Source organism: Dryobates pubescens, chromosome 6, assembly GCF_014839835.1.
Source record: "Dryobates pubescens isolate bDryPub1 chromosome 6, bDryPub1.pri, whole genome shotgun sequence".
Lineage (NCBI taxonomy): Eukaryota > Metazoa > Chordata > Aves > Piciformes > Picidae > Dryobates > Dryobates pubescens.
The window spans coordinates 33,075,432-33,096,936 of NC_071617.1; the positions used below are offsets into that span (position 1 = coordinate 33,075,432).

General features: G+C 39.8%; 1 protein-coding gene across 1 annotated transcript; it reads left to right on the forward strand.

Moving 5' to 3' along the window:
- The first annotated feature begins 1,179 nt into the window (after positions 1 to 1,179).
- Positions 1,180 to 19,930, forward strand: EDARADD (EDAR associated via death domain). Its single transcript, XM_054162292.1, has 6 exons — positions 1,180 to 1,210; positions 6,970 to 7,046; positions 9,050 to 9,089; positions 12,346 to 12,434; positions 15,220 to 15,265; positions 18,435 to 19,930. The coding sequence occupies exons 1-6, from the start codon at positions 1,180 to 1,182 to the stop codon at positions 18,809 to 18,811; spliced, it is 660 nt and encodes a 219-aa protein (XP_054018267.1). The 3' UTR covers positions 18,812 to 19,930.
- The last annotated feature ends 1,575 nt before the right edge of the window (positions 19,931 to 21,505 follow it).

The following is a 21,505-nucleotide window of genomic DNA, read 5'->3' on the forward strand; positions in this document are numbered from 1 at the left end:
TTCACTGGTAGGTTTTGGAGGTATACCATAAGAGTTCTCAGAAAGACTTGCTCTTTTACAAGAATTCACAAATTCATTAAAAAAATCCTTGGGAAAATATTAGTATTATTGATATTAATGACAAGCCAAGCAGCAGGATAAACCACTGTAGTCAGTCTAAATTCTGAAAATAAGAGCAATTACATTTTATTGGTGTTTTAGTTGTTGCTTGTTTGGGGTTTTTAAGATTTTTAATATACAGGAGAGATGGAAAATAAACTGTGGAGAAGTACTTAATTTGTAATACTTTACGGACCAAAAGCTACGTTTAGTTACTCCAGTGTAAGCCAGTTGACTGGACTGGAGTTCTTCTCAGTGTAACAGTAGCATTTGACTGTAAAGTAACCCTGTTAATAAACAAGTGGCTAACAGACAAATAGAGTCTTTATAATAGCAAATTCAAATTTTCTGGTCTCTTCTGTTTGTATTGTGCAGTAAGTAGAAATACATAGTATTTCTTATTTAGAAACAGATTTCATGCACAGACCCCACTCCAGCAATCTGTATTACTTTGTATATTGACCCTTAAGTGAGTGAATTTGCTGGCGATAAGGGGGATGCAAAGCAATTATAAAGATTTGTCATCATCATGGTATTGCAAGTACCTGTAGCATGAGAGGATTAATTTTAAATATTTGTGAGAAACCAGTGCAGTTTATGACTCTGGCTCTGTAATATGTGTGTTCTTAAACTATGACCGTGCCCTGTGAGCCATGTGCAGATGTACATTAAATCCTAACCGAGGCCACCGTCTCAAGCCGGTAAATATGCACAAGAACAGGAATGCGAGCACTTGGGTTTATATTGTTGAACTAACTTGCTTTACTAGTTGCTTTACGTCCCAGCTAGTGTTACTTGACGAGCCGTACACCGTCTGCATGGTCAATGAGACACGGAATTTCCATGCAGCGGCACACCTGCCACCCGGAGAGAGCGGTACTGCCTGCCGGCAGGGCAGGCTTGTGGCGGACGTGCTTCACCGTCCCAGCGGAGCCGGGCCCCACGCCCGGCCCTACCTGCGGCGTGGCTGCGGGCGGGGCGGCGGCAGGAAGGGGGCGGGGCGGCAGGGCGGCGGTTCCGGGCACGTCGGCGGGTGAAGCTAGTTCCTCGCGTTGGAATCCTGTCGCCGCTGCCTGCCTCATGGCCGCTCCGCAGGACCCGCTGCCCCCAGGTGAGGACACCGCAGCAGGCAGCCGGGCGGGAGGGGCGGCGGCCGCTGCTCTCAGCCCTCCCCGCGGATCCGGGGCAGGCGCAGTGTGAGGTGCGGCCCGCGACGCCCGGCCGTCCCGCCTCCCGCCCCAGGCAGGGTTGACCTGCGGCCGTGGCTCCCGGGAGCCGGGTGAAGAGCCTACCGCGGCCGAGATTAAAGGGGTTTGTTAGTTACTCCCTTCCCGCTCCGCACACGCTGATTGAGCGCGCTAATTATCTATCATGTGCTCTGTTGATATGATTTCGTACAACTTGTCTTGTCAAGCCTGCTCCAGTGTTAAACATGTAAGTTTCCTTGTGCTTGCTTTTCTTAAAATCCCTGACTCTGAGGCGTTAGGAATTTCACGCTCTGTAAATTACATGGCTAATGGTGCAAATGACATTTGAGTACCTCATTTTAGGAGTGCCAGCACTGCACTTCTTCCCTACCTAGCTGTACAGGTGGTGACAAAATTTTGAGCAGTTAACAGTGAACAAAAAAGCTCAAGTGCTGATGGACTCTGACTTTTCAGAGAACTGAATGTTCTAATATAATTGTCTGTGTTTCATATCTGAAATTCATATGCCTCTGGTGAAAACAACATTGTTGATTCGTATTTAATCAAAGGGTTCATGTCTGTGAACAACATTAATATTAGGGTGATCGGTTTGAGTTGTGCAAATCTGTTTTAATACAAATATATTTTAATACATTTTTTTTAATACTATTTTTTAATACAAATATGAATGTGTGTGTGGTGTGTGTGGTGGTTTGGCCCTGACTGGGGGCCAAAAACCCACCAAAGCCTTTCTATCATTCCCCTTCTTAGATGGACAGGGGTGAGGGGGAAAATACAACAAAAGCCAGCAATAAGAGAGGAGCAATTTAATAATAATAAGCACAAGCAAAAGCTGTGCATGGAAAGCAAAAGTGAAGAGAGATGTTAATCTCTACTTCCTATCAGCAGACGGTCAGTCTTGGAAAGCACCCTCCCATCTTGCCCACCCCTCAGCTCACTCTTGGGATGGGGAAAACTTGGAAAAGCACAGCCTGGATACTTGTTCAGCAGTAACTGAAACTGGTGTGTTATCAGCTACAGCACTGCAAAATACAGCACTAGAAAGATGCTTTGAGGAGAATTAACTCCATCTCAGCCAACCCAATACAGTGTGAAAGAGGTCTTACTACATACATGGTTGTAACTATAGTTAATTTCATGTGCTTCACTTGGTATTGGTGCTGTCAAGGCTATGCTACCCGGGAAAAAAACTCTTAACAGGAATACCATTTCTACCTGGTGTTTTGTCAGCTCCTTCCTGCTTAAAGATCATTATGCTGAGGTCTCCAAAACTCACTTTGAGAGCTCGTTCCAGGCAAGGATGAAGAGAAGATGCAGGATTAGAAGTTTGTTTATATAAATACATGATATACACCTGTGTATATATAATATTAACAAACCATTCACTCTGGTAAATGCACAGCATTGCATCTCCATTAGAATAGCAGCGTTGAACAGAAAGAAACAGTGGTGATGGGTAAAAGTGTGTTGTTCCTATTGCAGACTGGTTATACTGGATGGGCTTGGGCAGAAAAGCTGTGGCAGCCACTGAGCAATGTGCAGGTCTTGGGAAGCAGAAAGGAACCTTGGGAGCGACCACTGAACCTGACTTATGTCTGTCCGAGTCAGATTGTCAGATTGCACATGCTGATGTATGTCCATCTGAGTCAACTCATGTTGTTCCTGGCAGAAGTGTGGGGAAGTAAATGTAGGCCAATGGTACTGATTTTTTGAGGGATCCCAGATAATGTTGTTTTCAAGCTGTCTGTCATAGTACCTGAAACCAGTCTGCAATGAATAGTCAGTCTGATGGTAACTGCATTTTCTGTTGTCCTTTCAGTATGCAAAACTGCATGTTTCATGTTTAACATGAGAGTTTTCTTCCCTCCTGTTTTGTGCACCTGCATGCATCTGTATGCCATGGCCTGCAGAATGCTTTGGAAGATACATGTGGGAAAGAGAGGACATGGCATTTTAATTGCCTTATTCACTATTAAATATTAGGTCTGTGGTTTTCAAATGATCTGCCTACTACCAGTGGTCAACAAGACCATGGTGAATCATCTGCAGCCAATATGTGGAGCCTTTATTCTTTGGTACAAATATTCATGCATATACATGCCACTGAGAGAAAATGTTGAGACTTGGTAGTGCCCTACAACCTAAAAAATGTGGAGATTGCTATTCTTCATAAATAGAAAAGCAAAAGGGAAGAAATTGAGGTATAGGAAAACAAAAAATATTTTAAAACATTTTTCAGGATGGATACTAAACAAGAAAGATCAAGAGTCTCAGATTCACAGTGACTGTGTTTCTGTGTGAGACTTCGACATCAGGAATCACTTTTTGTAGAGCTGCCTCGGAGTCTGTCAAGTCCTTATTACAAATGCCTGTATTCTTGGAGCCTCTCTCATTTTTTTCCATGCTTCCCTTGGGATTGTGGAAAGTAAATTAGCACTATCACAATGTACTTTGGCTGTATCTAGGAGGTGTAACAGGAGATAGGGGATGAAGCCCTTACCGTAGCTACAGTAGCCACCAAGATTCACCAAGGCATGGACCTTTGGTTGAGTCTTCTGTCATGTACTTCAAGGCTTCTCTTGTATTACAAGGGCAAAATAATTATTTTTTTAAAAGAATGCATCTAAAAAGGAGGAGTTGTAAGGCCTGCAGAACAAACTGGCAATAAGTTGCATGCTTTGCCCACTGGGTTTGGTTGGGTCTTTGCTGACAGTGGAAAAACAGTGAGACGAGGGATGCCTGGGCTGGCCTGCTTCCCTGGAGCCTTTCTTCGGTTTCCACTACTGCCTCCTTTTTCAGCTTTCTTTTAAGGGCATGTTATTCTTTCAGCCCCACATCCCTTCCCAGTTCCTTCACAGTTCTCCATTACAGTTCTCACTTGGATCCTCAGTTTTTTGGCCCTACTCTTATGCAGTGTTGTACACCAGTTTATTGTATTTTCTCATACTCCAGTTTCAACCTCTCTGCATTTGAGCTGGTAAGCTTGTAGCAGTTTATGCTGGCCCTTGCCATTAGGGCAGGCTGTATCCAGAACATACAGTTAATACCACATTTCTGGAGCAAGGATTTAATATTTACCAAAAAGGGCATGTGTGAGAAGAATATGACTTTTTTTTTTTTCCCTTCCCTTTTGCATATGCCTTCCTGAACTTTGTACTGCAGTATGAACAAGATCATCTAAAATTTCATAGACTTTTGCCTTGTAAAATCATTCAGTGCACCTATGTGCAAAGGCAGTGCTCAAACCTTATAGATCTAACCCCACTGATCATGTGTCACCTGCTAGGACAATGTGTGTGTTTTTTCCTGTGGGCACTAGTGCTGAGAAAGGCTCTACCTGGCGTTGCAGTGAATGGCTGGACACCACACTGAACACCCAGAACTGCTGTTAATGGAGCTACCTCACAGAAGGAGGATGGGGAAGGGCTGTGTCTCAGAGCCCTGGAGCTGCTTCTGTCCCACTGCTGCCACATTTTTATTTTCAGGCTTGTTTATTGTATTGTCTTAAGTTGTCTTACACTTTAGAACATAATTGTTTAGGTTGGAAAAGACCTTTGAGATTGAGTCCAACTATTAACCTAGTACTACCAAGTCCACCACTAACCCATGTCCCTAAGTGCCACATCTACATTTTTTTTTTAATACCTTCAGGGATGGTGTCTCAACCACTTCCCTGGACAGTCTGTTCCAATGTTTGGCAACTGTTTTGGTGAAGAAATTTTTCCTAATGTCCAACCTAAATGTCTGCTGGTGCAACTCAAGTCCATTTCCTCTTGTCCTATCACTTGTTACTTGGGAGAAGAGGCAATTACTGACTTGGCTAGAAGCCCCTCTCAGGTTTCTGTAGAGCAATAAGGTCTCCCTCTGCTCAGCCTCCTTACTCCAGGCTAAACAACCCTAGTTCCCTCAGCCACTCTGCATAAGACTTGTTCTCTAGACCCTTCACCAGCTTTGTTGCTCTTCACTGGTCATACTCCAGCACCTCAACATCGGTTTGTTAGTGAGAGCCCCAAAACTGAACATAGTATTCAAGGTGTCACCCAGATCTTTTTCTGCTCTGCCCCAAGGCTTTAGTGTTACATGGGGTTGTTGTGACCCAAGTGCAGGATCTGGCACTTGGTCTTCTTGAATCTCATAAAATTGAGCTAGGTTCACATATCCAGTCTGCCCAGGTCCCTCTGTAGAGCTTCAAGCAGACCAACACTCCTGCCTGACTCAATACCATTTGCAAAGTTACTGAGGATGCTCTCAATCCCCATGTCCAGGTCATCACTGAAGATATTAAATTGAACTGGCTCCAACAGTGGGCCTTGGGGAACACCACCAGCCACCAACTGGATTTCATTCATTCATTTCATTCATACTGGCACTCTTGAGGCCTGTCTCTCCCAGCCATGTTTTACCCAGCAAAGAGTATGCATCTCCAGGCCAGGAGCAGGGAGTTTCTCCAGGAGAATGTTGAGGGAAATGGTGTCAAAGGCTTTACTAAAGTCTAGGTAGACACCATCCACAGTCTTTCCCTCATTCACAAAGTGGGTCACCTTGTTCTAGGAGATCAGGTTAGCCAAGCAGGACCTGCCTTTCATAAACTCATGCTGATGTGACCTGATTACCTTTTAGCATGTTCTATTGCATTGAATAGATCTGTGGGAATAGGTCCCAAAATAAACAATTATGCCATATTTGAATTGGTTAGAATAATGTCTGTGTGCTGTTCTGGTGCTCAGTGTTTACACTGTGTGTATTGTACTGCATTTGGGGAACCGTGTTCTGAACATACCGATTCTGCATTTGGGAGCAGATAATCACAAAACATTGATTACAATCACCTCTTACTGAAAGCATGTAATACATGCCTGTGAGAGTGATGAGAATGGGGTGAAAATCCTACTATATAATTTTATGCTTTTCAGTTTTTGGAAATGTGGTACTTAGCAGTAGAAAAGACTTCTCAAGGAAATGGCAGGATGATGTTAAATTACAGGGGGCCGTTTTGCGAATCCCAAGGTTTTTTTCAGATTTTCTATGCACTTTGGTCAGTACTTCGCTATTGTCAATTTAGTCATTGATGCAAAGGGGTTGATCATTCACATGCAAGTACTTTAAGTGTTCAAGAGGGGACTGGACGTGGCACTTGGTGCCATAGTCTAGTCATGAGGGCTGTGGTGACAGGTTGGACTCGATCTTTGAGGTCTCTTCCAACCTTGGTGATACTTTGAAGATTTACATCCTTTTGATGTTAATATAACTGAAATTTATGATTCTGATGTATACAAATAATTAGCATTTACTTCAAATATGTTTTGTATTATGTTTTGTACTATAATCTGCCTTTTGTTATGCTAGTATTTTTGGTCATAGTGGGTATGTTTACTGTTAGAGTTATTGCTTTGAGAAAAAATGGAATCCTGTCACTAGGAGAACAAACTTACCTTTCAGCTTATTTTCTGTATCTTACCCTTTTAACTAAAAAGAATTAAGAATTTTCATTTAAGTCAATTTATTACGGGGTTTCTTGTTTATGTGATAGTAACTGACACTTTTGTCAGATTTTATTGTGGAAATATAGTTTGACATAATGCATGTAATGGCTAAATAGTTGTGATTTATCTTGGTCAGGCAAAGGAGATAGAAATTTTCTGAGGATTATGCAATGATAAAGCTTTTTTATTTCAAGCAGGTCATGCAGCAAAGGAGCCAGTGGAGGATACAGATCCAAGCACTCTATCCTTAACAATGGTAGGTATTTCAAGTCTTAACACAGTTAAAATCATGAAAAGAGGTGAAACATTCAAGAATGTTAATTCAAACCATGCATGTATATAGGGGTTTGTTTATCCATATAATTTTATAACCAAATGTTTATTTACTAGCCCTGTGAAATTAAAGTGTGAATAAAAATACCATTAGATACTTAAACTAAGTGGATAAGATGAGCTGTCCATTGGGATAGCCTTGAACAACCAAGAAAGACTGGTGCTATATAAGTTGGAGAAATAAGAATACACACTTAAGGCTTAAAATTTCAATTGTATTAAGTTGTTATTCCTTCTTGTGCGTATTTTGTCTGATGAGTTAAAGTCTTGGAAAGGTATGACCAAGCAGCCTTACAGGAGGCATGGGGGAATCTGGGGTGAGACTAAACAGAATTCCCTAGTGCTTGCTGGCAAGCAGAGTAGTACTGTTTACAGAGTTTTGTGTCTTAGGATTTTAAACATATGAGTCTTAAGCTGGGACAAGGAATATATTGGGTAAAAGTAATATGAAATGCTTTGAAATGTTTTAAGAGGTTTGTTTGTTTGTTTTGTTACGGTTTTGATGTTGCTATGGTTTGTTTACTCTGTGGAAAAGCTACAGTGCCACCTAGTCCAAAGACTTATCTAATGCAGTTGTGTAAACAGATTGAAATCCATTGCTTTATTTTATGTATGGCAAGTGGTTAAGCTATTGCTTTGCCCCAGTGTTTTCTTCCTGTTTTGAAGATTTGCGAATGGGAGTCACAGCAGGATATTCCGAAAATTTCATTAGTACTCTAAATGCTGAACCTTCACTGGGATCCATCATTGCAGTCTGTCTACATGCATTTATGTTAGCAGATTTTAATAAAAGATACAGACTTTGTGATTGTTTTTGTGCACTGAATAAATTAGATAGTGTTTTGCTAAGGGTAGTTTTTTTTAAAGGTGAGGGAAAGTTACTGAGATGAATGAAAATTTGTTTATCTACCTTCCCCTGCCCCCCTCTAGATTAAGATATCTTAAGTCACTTAGTTATGAGTTTGAGAGCAGAAGGGGAAAATATTTTTTCTTCTTTCAGTATAGTGACATTTTAGTAAAAGCTTATGTCTGCTAAAGGAGCTTTTCAAGTAATCTCTGTTCCTTCCTGGTACCTTTTCTAGATTATCCTGCTAGTTAAATGAAAAATTTATTTTGTAATCCCTGCTTTTTCACTGTGCTGGGTTACACCCATCCTCGATGGGGGCTGCAGGTGGACAAAAGAAACTTGATCCAGGTGGGCAGAAAGAGACTTGGTTTTCCCCCTCCAAGGAGGAGGGGTCCCTGGGTCAAAGGTGGTCTATTCTACTCCCCTTTCCTGTCCAGCAAGCCTATAAGAATGGTGGACATCTTTTACTTCTCTCTCTTTCCCCGCTTTGCCTGCTCGAGAGAGAGAGATCATCTGCTGCTGATGCTTCCTGCACTGACCACACGGTCGGGGCCTGCTTTCCAAGCTGTATCCACGCTTTTCTAAAGAACCAAATCCACTTGCATCCAGGGAATACAAGGCCATCCAGGCTTGGTTTTGTTTATTTTCCTATTTATCCTTATCCCTTACCTTTGTGAACCCTCCCTGTTATTGCTATATATGTATTTTGTTAAAAATTTGCCTCTTCCAAACCAATTCAAGACCATTTCACTCCTGAATTTACCCCTCCTTTCCCCCAGCCTTTTTTTGTTTTACCTTACCAGGTAAAAGCGGGGAGGAATCTCAATCTGTTATTGTTTGAGCTTTTAAATTCCAGTTAAAGCTCAAACCAGCACATTCACTTTAAAAAACTGCAGCAAAGCAGCAATCTCTTACTTCTGTGTATGTCAGTCACAAAGTGTGTTACTATATCTGACTATAAACAGATGAACTAGTAGCAATTTAAGAGATGCAACTAAAATTGTGCAGTTTTATATCCTTCTCCAGCACAGTTACACTCAAAATAACAAACATCTGTGTCTCTTGCCTTTTTGTGACAGACTGAAAAATATCCTGTCCAGGACACAGGAGTACCTAAAGGTAAGTATTGTAAAATCTGTCTACTCAGATGTCATAGATCTGTTTTGTTATATACAATAAAACCACTGTGTTATCCAACAGATTGAAATACTCTTCCTTTTTCCTAGATGTTTATGTTTTAAATGCAGTGTCATCTTCTGTATTTTTAAGGTCAGTTTAATGTTTAGTTTTGTTCTAAAACTCTAAAACTGCCATCAGAAGTTCTTCTAGCCTGGAAGGACTATGAGAAAGCCATGAGAAAGTAGTGTTCAGAGAACAGATGGTAGAGACATGATAATGTCAGAAGATGGTTGCAAAGAGATTACCAGGTCTCTTAGCTCCGATTCTCAGCTCTACAACAAATTAACATCTTGTGTCTTCAGCAAGTATACTTGGGAACCTAATAGAGGTCCACTCTGCACAAGTTCCTGCTTCTCCTTGCTGAAAATGGTAAAAGGGAATGCAGGTTCTGTGTTGCACAGGAGTCAAATTCTTCTATTATCCAGTGTTAATATCCCCTACATGGTCTCCTTGACATGTGAGGTGGGGTTTTGGTCATCACAAACTTCACTGTTGGCTTTTGTCCAGGAAACAACCTGGCTCAGCTGAGTACTCTGCAAGTAGTGTGTTCTCCATCCTGTGTTGCACAGCAGGTCTGCAGTGAGGAGAGACGCAGAAAACTATGCAGAAGCTAATCACAATTGAAACTCTTCCTGAGAAACATAAGCAATATACCTTAGAAAAAGGGTAGAGAGTATTGTGGAGGCTTAAGAGAGCCAGTCAGACAAAATCAGCATGTTCTCAGAACTGCTGATCATCAGGGAAAGAGACTGTGGGGTCCAAATTCATTGAACTCAAACTACTTTCTCTTGATTTGCAAGCAGGTGTTTTTTTTTGTCCTTCAAAATGTTTATTAACACTAAAACAATTTCTCTGTAACATTCTTTTCCATGGCTGTTTGTTTTCCTCAAAACTAGTTAGATAAATTCAGACATTTAAATTTATCAAAGTACTTTGAAATCTGGGTTGGCATGTTTGAAATACCTTAAATTTGAAAGGGAAAGCTGAGAGGAAGTAGAATATTCAGCATTTGCTGCAGAAACGAAGTTAACTCATTTTTCTTCTTAATTTTAGCTTCTGCTTCCTCTTGCAAGTGTAAAAAGATGTAAATACTAATACAGCTTGACATTTCCTCTTTGGAGTTGAAAGTGATACAAATAGCTCTTAATATTATGTTCATTTCCACTATTTTTTTTTTTTCTTCTGAGAATGACATTTTATAACTATTTTTAGAAAAATACAGACTTAGAAATATGAATCTGTAATCTTAAAAGTGTTACAAATGTGCAGGTCCATATGTAAAACAAAAGTGTTACATGTGCAATTCAGTGTAACATAAAAATATATTCACCACAGATTTAATGTTTGAATAGGCAGTACATTGTCCAACATGTGGTGGGGAAGGTGCTGTTCTGTGACTTTTATAGGTCAGTTAATTAATAGACCATTTTGGGTTATGACTTACTTAGCACCCTCTACTGCTGGAAACTGAAGTTCTTAGCACCCTCTATTGCTGAAAACTTGCTGGAACATGTCCAGAGAACGGCAACAAAGCTGCTGGGAGGTTTGGAGCACAAGCCCTGTGAGGAGAGGCTGAGGGAGCTGGGGTTGCTTAGCCTGGAGAAGAGGAGGCTCAGAAGAAACCTTATTGCTGTCTACAACTGCCTGAAGGAAGGTTGAGGCCAGGTGGGGGTTGGTCTCTTCTCCCGGGCAACCAGCACCAGAACAAAAGGACACAGTCTCAAGCTGCACCAGGGGAGGTTTAGGCTGGATGTTAGGAAGAAGTTCTTCATAGAAAGAGTGATTTGCCATTGGAATGTGCTGCCCAGGGAGGTGGTGGAGTCACCATCACTGGAGATGTTTAGGAAGAGACTGGATGGGTCACTTGGTGCCATGGTTTAGTTGATTAGATGGTGTTGGGTGATGAGTTGGACTCAATCTCAAAGATCTTTTCCAACCTGGTTAATTCTATTCTACTGAGTATTAATTAAAGGTGAGTTGAAGGAACTCTGTTTTGCAGGACTAGGTTTAATGTTTACATTAGGTTTGATTGTAATTCTGCCTCCACTCAAATACATAACAAATGTCACACACAGTATTTCCACACAAATTAAGTGGAATCTTGATGCCCATACTCTGCATTTTCAGCCAGAGTTTTTTTAATTATTTTTTTCTTGTCTCTGGATGAACAGTCATAAAGATGTTCTTTATTTACCCTGCTGGGAGTGGAATACTAGTCATCTTTAAATTTCAACAGTATTATAAAGCAAGAAAAAGAAGAAAATAATGATTTTGGTTTTTTCTTGCAAGTTAAGGATGAGTTCTTTGATTTGGAGTAATTTCTTGAGTTGCATAAGGAAATAGCTGCTTTCTGTTATCTGATGATTCATAAAGATGATAGCTGTTCTTTAATGAGATTTGTTCACTAAACCAGCAAATGGAAATGTCCCAGCGTTAACATAAGTAGCCATTACCTTGGAGTGTTCTTGTGTGTAGATACATGTACGGTAAAACCTCTTTTAAGCTTGTGGTAGTGGCTGGTCAGCACTTATTTAATCCTGCAGAGTGGAATTTGTCCATTTACAGAATAGTCACAAAGGGCTTATACATCTCCATTTTGAAGACTGAATGGAAGCTTGAAAACGTAGAGTTTGGTATGTTGTGCTTTTTCAGTGGACTTTCAGGACAGTTGACTTTGAAGTGGATTATTTCGGGGCTTCAGAAAACTTGTCTGTAGTAGAGATCAGTAGGATAAGCCTAGTTCACGAAGGGCCAGAATAAAAAATAAATATTTGTGTAGTACTTACCTCAACAATTATCATTGTGTGATGAGACAAGCAAAGCAAAAATTACAGTGACTTGTGACAGCCATCTTCAGCCTACTGTGATGTGTTGGTTCAGTCAGTATTCACTGGTCAGCTTTGTGAAAGAAGAACATGACTTGCTTCAAGAATAGCATGTTGTGTGTTTAAAAAAGAATTGCTACTCTAATACCGAATCTCTGCAAAGATTACTTTTCTTTGCACAGTCATGCTCTGCGTGTTTGTTGCAGTCTCTGCCAATTTAATATTTTGGGGGTTTAATACAGCATTTCCCAGTGACTGATCATGATATGGAGTTAAATTTTGTGTGCTGGACACCTATAATTTGTTTGATAGTCTTGATATTTATATTTGTATTTGGGTGCAAGACTAGTGTTTCACAGTATTTGTCTTAGATGAGGAATACCTAACAGATGAAGTTACATTGGAAATTGCATCCGTGAACATCAAGACCCTTACGTCAGATTCTGGCCTAATCCAACAGGTAAGAAAAATGATACCTGAATGTGAACTAAGTTATTGCTATCGATAAAATGTTAGAAAATAAATATATTTTCAGACCATATCTGGTGAGTACAGAATTACTCAGTAAAGCAGACCAGAAATAGGCTCTTCTTTAACTGAGAACTCTATTGTGGAGAAGAGCAAAGGAAAGGTTATTTAATCATTAACTTGCATTTTGTAGTTTAAATATTTTTTTATTAGTGTGTAAATGCTCTGAAGAACAGTCAACAAAGAGTTAAGGCTTTGTCATGCATGTTCTCTATCTTTTCTGCTGCAAATAGAGCAATAGCAGAGAATATGAGAAGTAGTAAGGAGTCTTAGGTTTTGGACTCACTGTGTCCTGTCCTGTAACTGTTCTGCTTTGACTTAGGGACATTGCTCTTCCCGTAGTGGAAACATTCCATGGTTTGTGCAATCTTACACTGCCAAAATGGGCAATACTGAGTGACACCCATGCTTCATGGTTACCATCTTTCAAGTGGATGTTATTTTCTGAATTTCAAATTGATTCTTTTTGGGTTGAGCAGAACATTTGGCAGAGAGAAAATGAATGAGCATTTTCCAGGGAGGCAAAGAATTAAAGGAGTTCCTTATGCCAGAGATCCAGGTGAATTTCATCAGAAACAAACACAGGTTTGGTATGCATTTCACAGATGAGGGAGGTAATGGTCTTGTTCCCATCATCAAGAAGAGAACATTTATTGCCAGCTAGAGTTACTATAAGGATATTTCAATGTATTAGGATGATAATGCGTTTACAGAGATGGAAAACTTTCTGTTTATCTTCAGATCATGTATAGGTTTATGGCTTTGATTTGACCTGTAGAGATTTATTTGATTTTACTTGTGGGCAAGAATATTCTTGCTTAATGCCTTCATTTCATGGGAAGTAACACTACATCATCTTATTTCAATTACACTATGAGAAAATTATGATGACTAAAGACTAAACCTGAGTTTATCTGATTTGATAAAAGTGAATAACTGATCAGTAAAAACATTAATTTTAAAAACAGATGTATGGCACAGGTAAGTATCCCTGGTTTTCTTCTCATTTCTTGCAGTACTAGCCACCCTTGTTATATTTTATCACAAGAGAAGATGAGATCTACTAAAGGCATTTAGCTTTCACAGCACAATTTGAATTTTCATGAGTGCATAAAGTGGGAAATGTTACTGAACCTCAGGACAGCCATTTAGCTATTGCAAATCAAGTAAACAGTTTCCACTTTTCCTTGTTTGTTTTTCATTTGTTTGGTTGGCTTGTTTTGTTTTGTTTTGTTTTTTTAATCTTTATTTTATTTGCTTATTTGTTTCTTTTGGAATAGACCTCTGGGAAGGCTGAGCTGTGACAGGCAGCTCCTTGAGGCTCAGTAGTAATGTTCTACTTTTTAAAGGAATTTGTGGCAGTGGAGACAATGAATATAATCAAGTCCTCCAGATTCAGTTTTTGTTAAACATTGGGTGCTCACTTACTGCTATAAAGGTCAAGTTGATGTTTAAAAAGCTCTGTCCAGAGAAAAGTAAACTACTAGAAGATAAAAATAAGAATTATGCTATCGGAAGTGGCATGTACAGCGCCAGATCTCTCTTGAGCAAAGAGCTGACATTTTGTGAATTGATGTTGCATGTGGATTTCAGGGAATAAAGAAATGCTGAAAAGAGCATGCAGTTTTCTCCTTTCCTAACAGAGTCTAATTATACCTTCTGTATAATTAGACTATGAATGTATGTGTGTTTACCACATCATAAATATTCTATTTTTAGAGGATTTCTTAGTAAAGAAGGTGTAGCAAGTAGTAATAGAGTGTCTTATTACACTATATTCTTATCCAGTTGGCTTGTGTTTGCATGCACAGCCTGCAAAATGTTAAGAAGACTGCTGTGGTAGTATTGGAAGAAGGCTGCAATACAAAAAATCAGCAATAATTTATTGCAGCTATGTAAGGGGAAAATCCCCTTCTGCTTTCATCTTTATATCCTCAACAGAAGAAAGCTATTTTGCCTGGCTCCACACCTGCATAGTTAGAGTAAGGGCAGCTGCAGTTTCCTGGCAGTCCTTCCAGTTTTCAGATTTACTCTATAAAAAGTAGAATTTAAATGTTACAAGGTGTGTTGCAGTCTCAAGCTGCTAAGTATTTTCATTATGCTTAATTAGCAGGCACAAAAAGCCACTGAGGGAATGTTTACTTCAAACAAGAGGAGGGGTAGACATGAGCCAGCAGAAATGTTCAAGTCCACGTGTTGCCTAGAAACCCTTCCACGTATGTGAAGATGTTTGTAAAAATAGCTCCTCCACTTTTCCTAGCTCAATGAAACCATCCCTTGCTGCTGCATGTTACTAGCGAAAATTCCTGGTGGTTTTTTGGTTGGTTTGTTTTGTTTTGTTTGGTTTGGTTTGTTTTTCATTAAAAGGCATTTTTAAAAATCTTTTTAATCAAACCATATGAATTTTTGAACAGCTATTATTGAGGGTTTAAGAACTAAATATTCAAAAGATGTAACCCCATAGCCCATCATTAGTAAACATTGTTCAGTGGATGCAACCAACAGGGCAGTTTTGTGAGCCAATGCATGAAAATGCTGAGTGAAGAGACTGCAAATTGTTAGTAATTCCTCAAAACAGATTTATTCCCTGTCTGACCTTACAAGTAGCTTGGGATTCTTCCAAGTAATCTCTTGCCACTTGTAAATTAGCCAAATAGATATGCTGGTGTTCAAAAACATTGTTTTGTTTTGATTTATATTTGTTTTCTGTTTTGTAGCCAGAAGACAAAGACATGCAAAACCATAGTGATGAATCCCTTTCAGGTGATATGTCAGCTTTACTTTCTGCTTACTTTATTCCTAGATTTTCTGTGAAAGTATATTGTTAAAACTGCTACTTGTCACAACCAAGAACTGCCTGGATAATTGGTGCTTGTGGATCTCACTTCATTACCAGTCTCATTTACAGTTTCCAATTTGTTAGGAGGGGATGGTGATCAACAATGCAGACCATACAAAATGGGTAATTTGGGCTTTCCAAATACATCCATTACATACACTTTTGGAAGACATCTGTAAAGCTATTGGGAGAGAGCAAAAGCTGGCACTAGGCTGCAGGGGGTGCTTATCCCATAGCTGTATGAGCTTTGCTGTGGGTGGGGTGGGTATGATATACAGCCCTATTAATCTTAAGTGAACAACTGAAAATTTCCTGTTAGTAGTGAAGCTTGTCCTATCATGTAGCATTAGGAGCATTAGGTGGGTAGGTCATCCATCATTTGCTTGTCAGTATCTAATATGGGGCATCTTGGAAAAGCAGGATTCTTTATAATGCTTTTAATAGTCTGCACATGGTATAGAACAAGAAGCAGGTTGGTTTAGTTTTGTTTACCTGTAACTGTGCCCTTCTTTTCTTTACTCTTTTCTTCCCAGCTTCTGTTTGAGAATAAAACTTACTCTGGCATCCTTGCAAAGCAAAATAAGATGAAATTCAGATAGGGCAGGAGAGCACCCTTTGAGCTTAGCTAGAACTTTGATTGGATTATATTCATTTTTCCTTGTTTGTATAGCAAAATCTTGGTATGAGTGAAGCAAGCAAGTTTTGTCTCACTTCAACAAGAGAACAGAAGAAGAACAGAATAGTTAACATACATATTTCTGCAGAGAACTGCTGCAAGGCCATGGAGTATTTGTGAAAAAGATGCCATCAGAACATGTTTCCCCTTAACAGGGAATATAAGCACGTGTATGAAGTTATGTGTCTGCAGCAATGTTGTTGCTACACGTCCTAACTTGTTTAAAACTTCAGAAGTTGTCTTTGGCCTGCTAAAAAAGAAGGCTGATGAACAGTATTACAAAAAGAACAATAGCCTGTTTTTCTCTTAAAAACAAGGTTTGTGCAGAAGCTGCGTTCATCTCACAATTCAGAAGTATTTCTGGAATTTTCACACAATCTGACAGTTATTACTGCAAATGAAAAACAAAACTCAAAACAAAACCCTCTCAATCTTAGCAGAGGCTATTGTATGTATGAGTAGGTGGCACAAAGTAGCAGATTTGCCCTTTGCTAGAGATACAGTTCAGATTTCTTAGACCAGCACTGATCCAGAGCTTGTAAATTTTGTGTTATTGTTTCTGTAGTTTTTAATCAATTTTTCTTTTGAGGGTCAGTTTTTATGGCCAGCCTGGAGCAAGTTGGCCTTGGTGGTACTTCTGGCCTTCCCTCGCCCTTGCTCACAACTAATTCCTCCTGCAGAGCCTCATACCTGTTCCACAAGGCCACTGCAGGCAGTGTGCTTCTTAAAGGAACAGGCTTGCTCCATTTGTTTCATCAGGCGGAGACCTGTTCTCATTGACTCTGCTCCTGTGGGCTGCTACAGGGAGGCAGGGAGGCTTGCTGATGAGAGAATATGGATTCCTCTGCTCCACTAAGAGTTACCTCATGCACCATTTTTGTAGAGATCAGCTTGCAAAAATAATCAATTTCCCTCTCATTCTCTCTGATGTTTCTCAACCTACTCACCTCCTCCCTGAGCTCCATCACTTCATCTTGGAGCTGTGCCACAAGGCAGAGAAGGTCATCAGCCTGTTCACACCACATGCAGCCACTGCCAGCATTGCCCCCGCTGCCAGTGAAAGGCTGTGGCATTCCTCACAGCCTGTGGCCTGGATACCAGTAGCCACTTTGGTGAGTGCTGGGAGCACAGCATTCCTCCTCCAAATAGCCACCATCACTCCATGAGTAATTTCCAGCACCAAGCTGGAAAGAACTTCAGCAACATACCCACATGACTCATCCCCTCCCTCTGCCAGCTTGTTGGGGTGTTTAAATCACCCGCTGCAGCTGCAGCTCCACCCACAATTCATCTGCCTCTCTCATAAAGATGCTGGTCCAGGGAAGGAGGAGGGGACACTCTGCTTTCCACGTGCTGCTCAGTTTCCACTCTACAGAAGCCACCACTCCGTACCGTGCCAGTCCTCCAACCTGCTGCAGTGACAGAACAGCTATTGCAGACAGAGCTCCTAGCCTTCTAACAGGCGCAAGGGACAGCTGAGGCCATATCTGCAGACAAAATGCTCCAACAGTTCTCTATACCACTGCAATGTTAAAGGTCTTGTTATTAGTGTTTAACTAGAGTATGAGTAGAACTGCTTCCTACATGCTTTTATGGGTTATTAATGTATAATGTAGTCCAATAGCACCACATCATTCACAATGCCAGGGAGATATTTACTGTTGTGTGTGGGAGACCTTCAAATGGCAGTTTTCCATATTTGAGGCAAATTTTAGAATGTGTCACCACCTATTTCCAGCAATCTGATATTTTTACTTTTCTCACATATGGAGGATTATGCACTTCAATGCTTTCCATAATGTACATTTAAAATGGATTGCTTGGCAGAACTGCGACAGAGAGCCCTTACAAAGCAAAGGGACGTTTCCAGTTTTTGTTATGATGAAGTGCTAGGTGCTAATTGTATTTGTAGCTGTCAGCAGCAATTCTCCTGATGTATATACTTCATGTTGTTATGAAGGCTGCATTTCATCAGTGCAAAACCTTTTCCTGCGTCCTACAACATATATATATATAGAAGATACACACAGTGTGCACATAATTCTCTTAGTGGTGTAAGCAGGAGTTATGGCAGTTCTGAGGAAGTGACATAGTTCCCAAAATCAGAACAGATGAATGTCCCAGCTCACACACTGGGTTGAATTACATGCCTTTTCTATAGAAGTATAAATATGGTACTTTCAAAAGTACTGTCCTTTTGATTATAGCCACTGAGAGTAACGAAGAGAGAAGTCACAGAAAGTTAGTTGCCTGAATATTTCATAAGAAAAGACATTGCTTGTCACTATTTGGCCTTCTTCAGAAACAGTTCACAGGAACATAACACTCTTTAACCCTTTGTGCTTTTAACTTTTTGTTTCTGGTGAAACCACAGCAATAGATCCTAACTTCTCCCCATGTCATGTTTTTCACTGCAGATATCAAGAAAACCTGCAAGGAAAACGGCACCTGCTCGTTGTGCTTATTCCGTGCGCCAACCATAAGTGATATGCTCAATGATGAAGACTTGTTGTACACAGTGAGGCTAAAGCTGGATCCCTGCCACCCAACAGTGAAAAACTGGAGAAATTTAGCAAGCAAGTGGGGGATGACTTATGATGAATTGTGTTTCCTTGAACAGAAGCCCCAAAGTCCCACCTTGGAGTTCTTGCTACGGAATAGTGACCGGACTGTGGAGCAGCTGATTGATCTCTGCAAATTTTATAAGAGAATTGATGTGGTGAAAGTGCTGCTGAAATGGGTGGAGGAGGAGTGGCCCAAGAGAGACAACAGAACTTATCAGAATGACTTGTAGATCAAAGAAAGTTGATAATCTCTATATGTTAAGTTCTGGGACTAGCTGCCACTAGGGCATGGGAACTTTCCCTTGCAAGACAGAGAGCGAGCCTGTACTGACGGTTTGTAGACTGTATAAGCTTTATGTACTGTATACACATACATATGTTTTGTGCCCTCAGGGTTGCAAAGATAACCTTCCAAAAATGGATGGAATAATGCAGGTTGTGTTCTTGAGTCTACAAATGCCTTGATGCTGTTTGTAGGCTTCCTAAGCAGAAGAGGAATGAAAAAGCCAGATCACTGGTTTTACTGTAGCAGTTGTGAACCGTGTCAGCTGTGTGCTATTGGGAAAGCCAAAATTAGAAGGCAAACCCTGGCCTTTGTGGCAGCCCTTCTACAGTTGTATATGTTCAGCCTAGTAGGAGATAAGGGGTTATTTTTTTCCCCCTCATTTGTTAATTTTTTTTTTAAAGCTTTATGACACTGGTTTTGGCACAGGAACACCTCAGTGTTTCAAGCAGTAATTTGGATTTGCATGTTACAATTAATTCAGTGTTTCAACATCACATTCAGGCACATTAAGCTTTACATCTCTTTTAAAAATAGTCACTGTTTGCATACTTATACATCATAGGGCATGTGTTTGCTGTAGAAGAAATCATGGAATTCAAAGAGACTTTGCAGCCCATAACCACTGGGGAACAAAAAATGCTTAATACTTAAAATTACTTTCCAAAGTTTTGGAAAAAAATACACATTGAGTGCCCTTACCTGTTGCCTCCAATGCCTCTCACTTTGCAGTGTGAGGCAATAGCTAATGTCTCACCCACAGTATATCCTGAGTATTGAGTATAATTTCCCTTTTCACAGGCTGTAGTTTACAGTCCTGTTGGTTGACCTACTTTCTGTTTCACACCAACGTAGTTGCACACAGGCGAAACTAGCACAAGCTTATGTAATGATTAAAGCCACTCTAATGGGAAATTAACAGGTACATTCATCTATGGTCCACATAGATGGTTATTAAAGCACTTATGGTGGTTTAAAATGATGAATTTTAATACTCTGAATTACATTGTTTACAATTTATTTTAGAAATGGATCTTTTACCTACCATTCTTCTGTGTTAAAAAAAAAACACTTCCTGAAAAATCAGTCATACAATGCAATGTATAATGTACTTATAGCTATAATGCCACACAAAAAAAATGTTGTGACTTAAGAATACTTCTAGTTGTTACCCTTACTAAAAGCATCTCAGATGATACTAATATGCACATAGGTGTATATACCAAAGCACTAGTGAAGAGTATGTTAGGATGCGGGGCAAAACTAGAATGGAGTGCAGATTGATGTATTGTTTACTTGTGAAAATGACTAAGTAGCAAAGCTGAGGGAAGTCTAGTGCTATATACCGGTTTTCTTACTGTAAGAGAATGTTTCCTGTAAGGAAATATTGTAGTGCAGATACTGAGTTACAGAGGAGTTAGAAGAATAACATTTTCAGTGTCAGGCACTAGTTCTGGAGTGATGTAAATTAGCTTTATTTTAGTGACCTCAAGAAGTTGAAGATCTAGTTTCAAGGTGAAGAGATTGACCTAAATTTGAGTTTGCGTTGTTTGGGGTTTTTTTTATTTAAAACTGTTTTTTTTTAACCATTTCTCAAAGTAAAAACAACCACAAAACCAAAAGACTGCTACAGTTTTGAAGAGTAAGTTTTCTAACCATATTTTAAAGAGGAGATTGTACTGCTGTATCTTGTTGGTGCTGGAGTTAAAATGTTTCATGTTCCTCTTCTAGGAACAGGGGTTTCCAAATAGATACCTGTGAACTCTTAACCTTTGCAGATAACCTAATGACTTTAGTTAGGAGCTGTAGAATAGGCATTGAGGACTACTGCTGTGGCTGGGCTGCCTGGTATTTTCAGTTCCTACAGAGGAATTGCATACATGCAAATAGCTCAATATGTAGCTTCTCTAAAATAATCCCCATTCCTTAGTCCTACTGTATGCATGATTTAGGATCATGTGTCTATGTGTTAAGTTGTTCTGAGTGCTGATATGCCACCAGTAGTATTATAGTGTGCTCTGGTTTAATAGATCCAGTCCAGCAAGGAGCTCACCTAAGACTCATAATGGGAATATGAAATGAGGCAGCAGCATTTCTGAATCAAGATGTTCAACTGAAGTCCACCCCTTTTCCTGTTTTCTGGCTGAAACTTGTAAAATTTTGAAGAAACACTCTTGTTACATGGAAATTAGTTCTGATCCTTTGAAGCTCTGGAAAAGTCAATGTCAGCTGCAAGGATTCATATCTCATAGAAATAAAGCTGCTTCTGATAGTCTGTAAGTGAATTCTATATAAACTCAGCACTGAAGGTTGAAAATAGTAGGCTTAAATTTCATCATACACTGGATTACTCATTAGTATACTTGAAATACGTTTTTCTTCTTTGCATGGCATAAATTGAGATGTACACAATTCTTTAGTTTTATATCTGTTTGCAGGATATTGGGTCTGAGTGTTCAGTTTATTCTTATATCTTCTGTTATAATGCATACTATTTTTAGAAGAAATATAGATTATCAGTGTTGAATTTATTGTTTCTGGTTTTATTACAGCTAGAAAAACAACTGTTTTCCTTCTCACCAGTCACTTTATGACCACTGAACTATCAGCTAGTGCTGTATTAAACAAAATCCAATGTAGA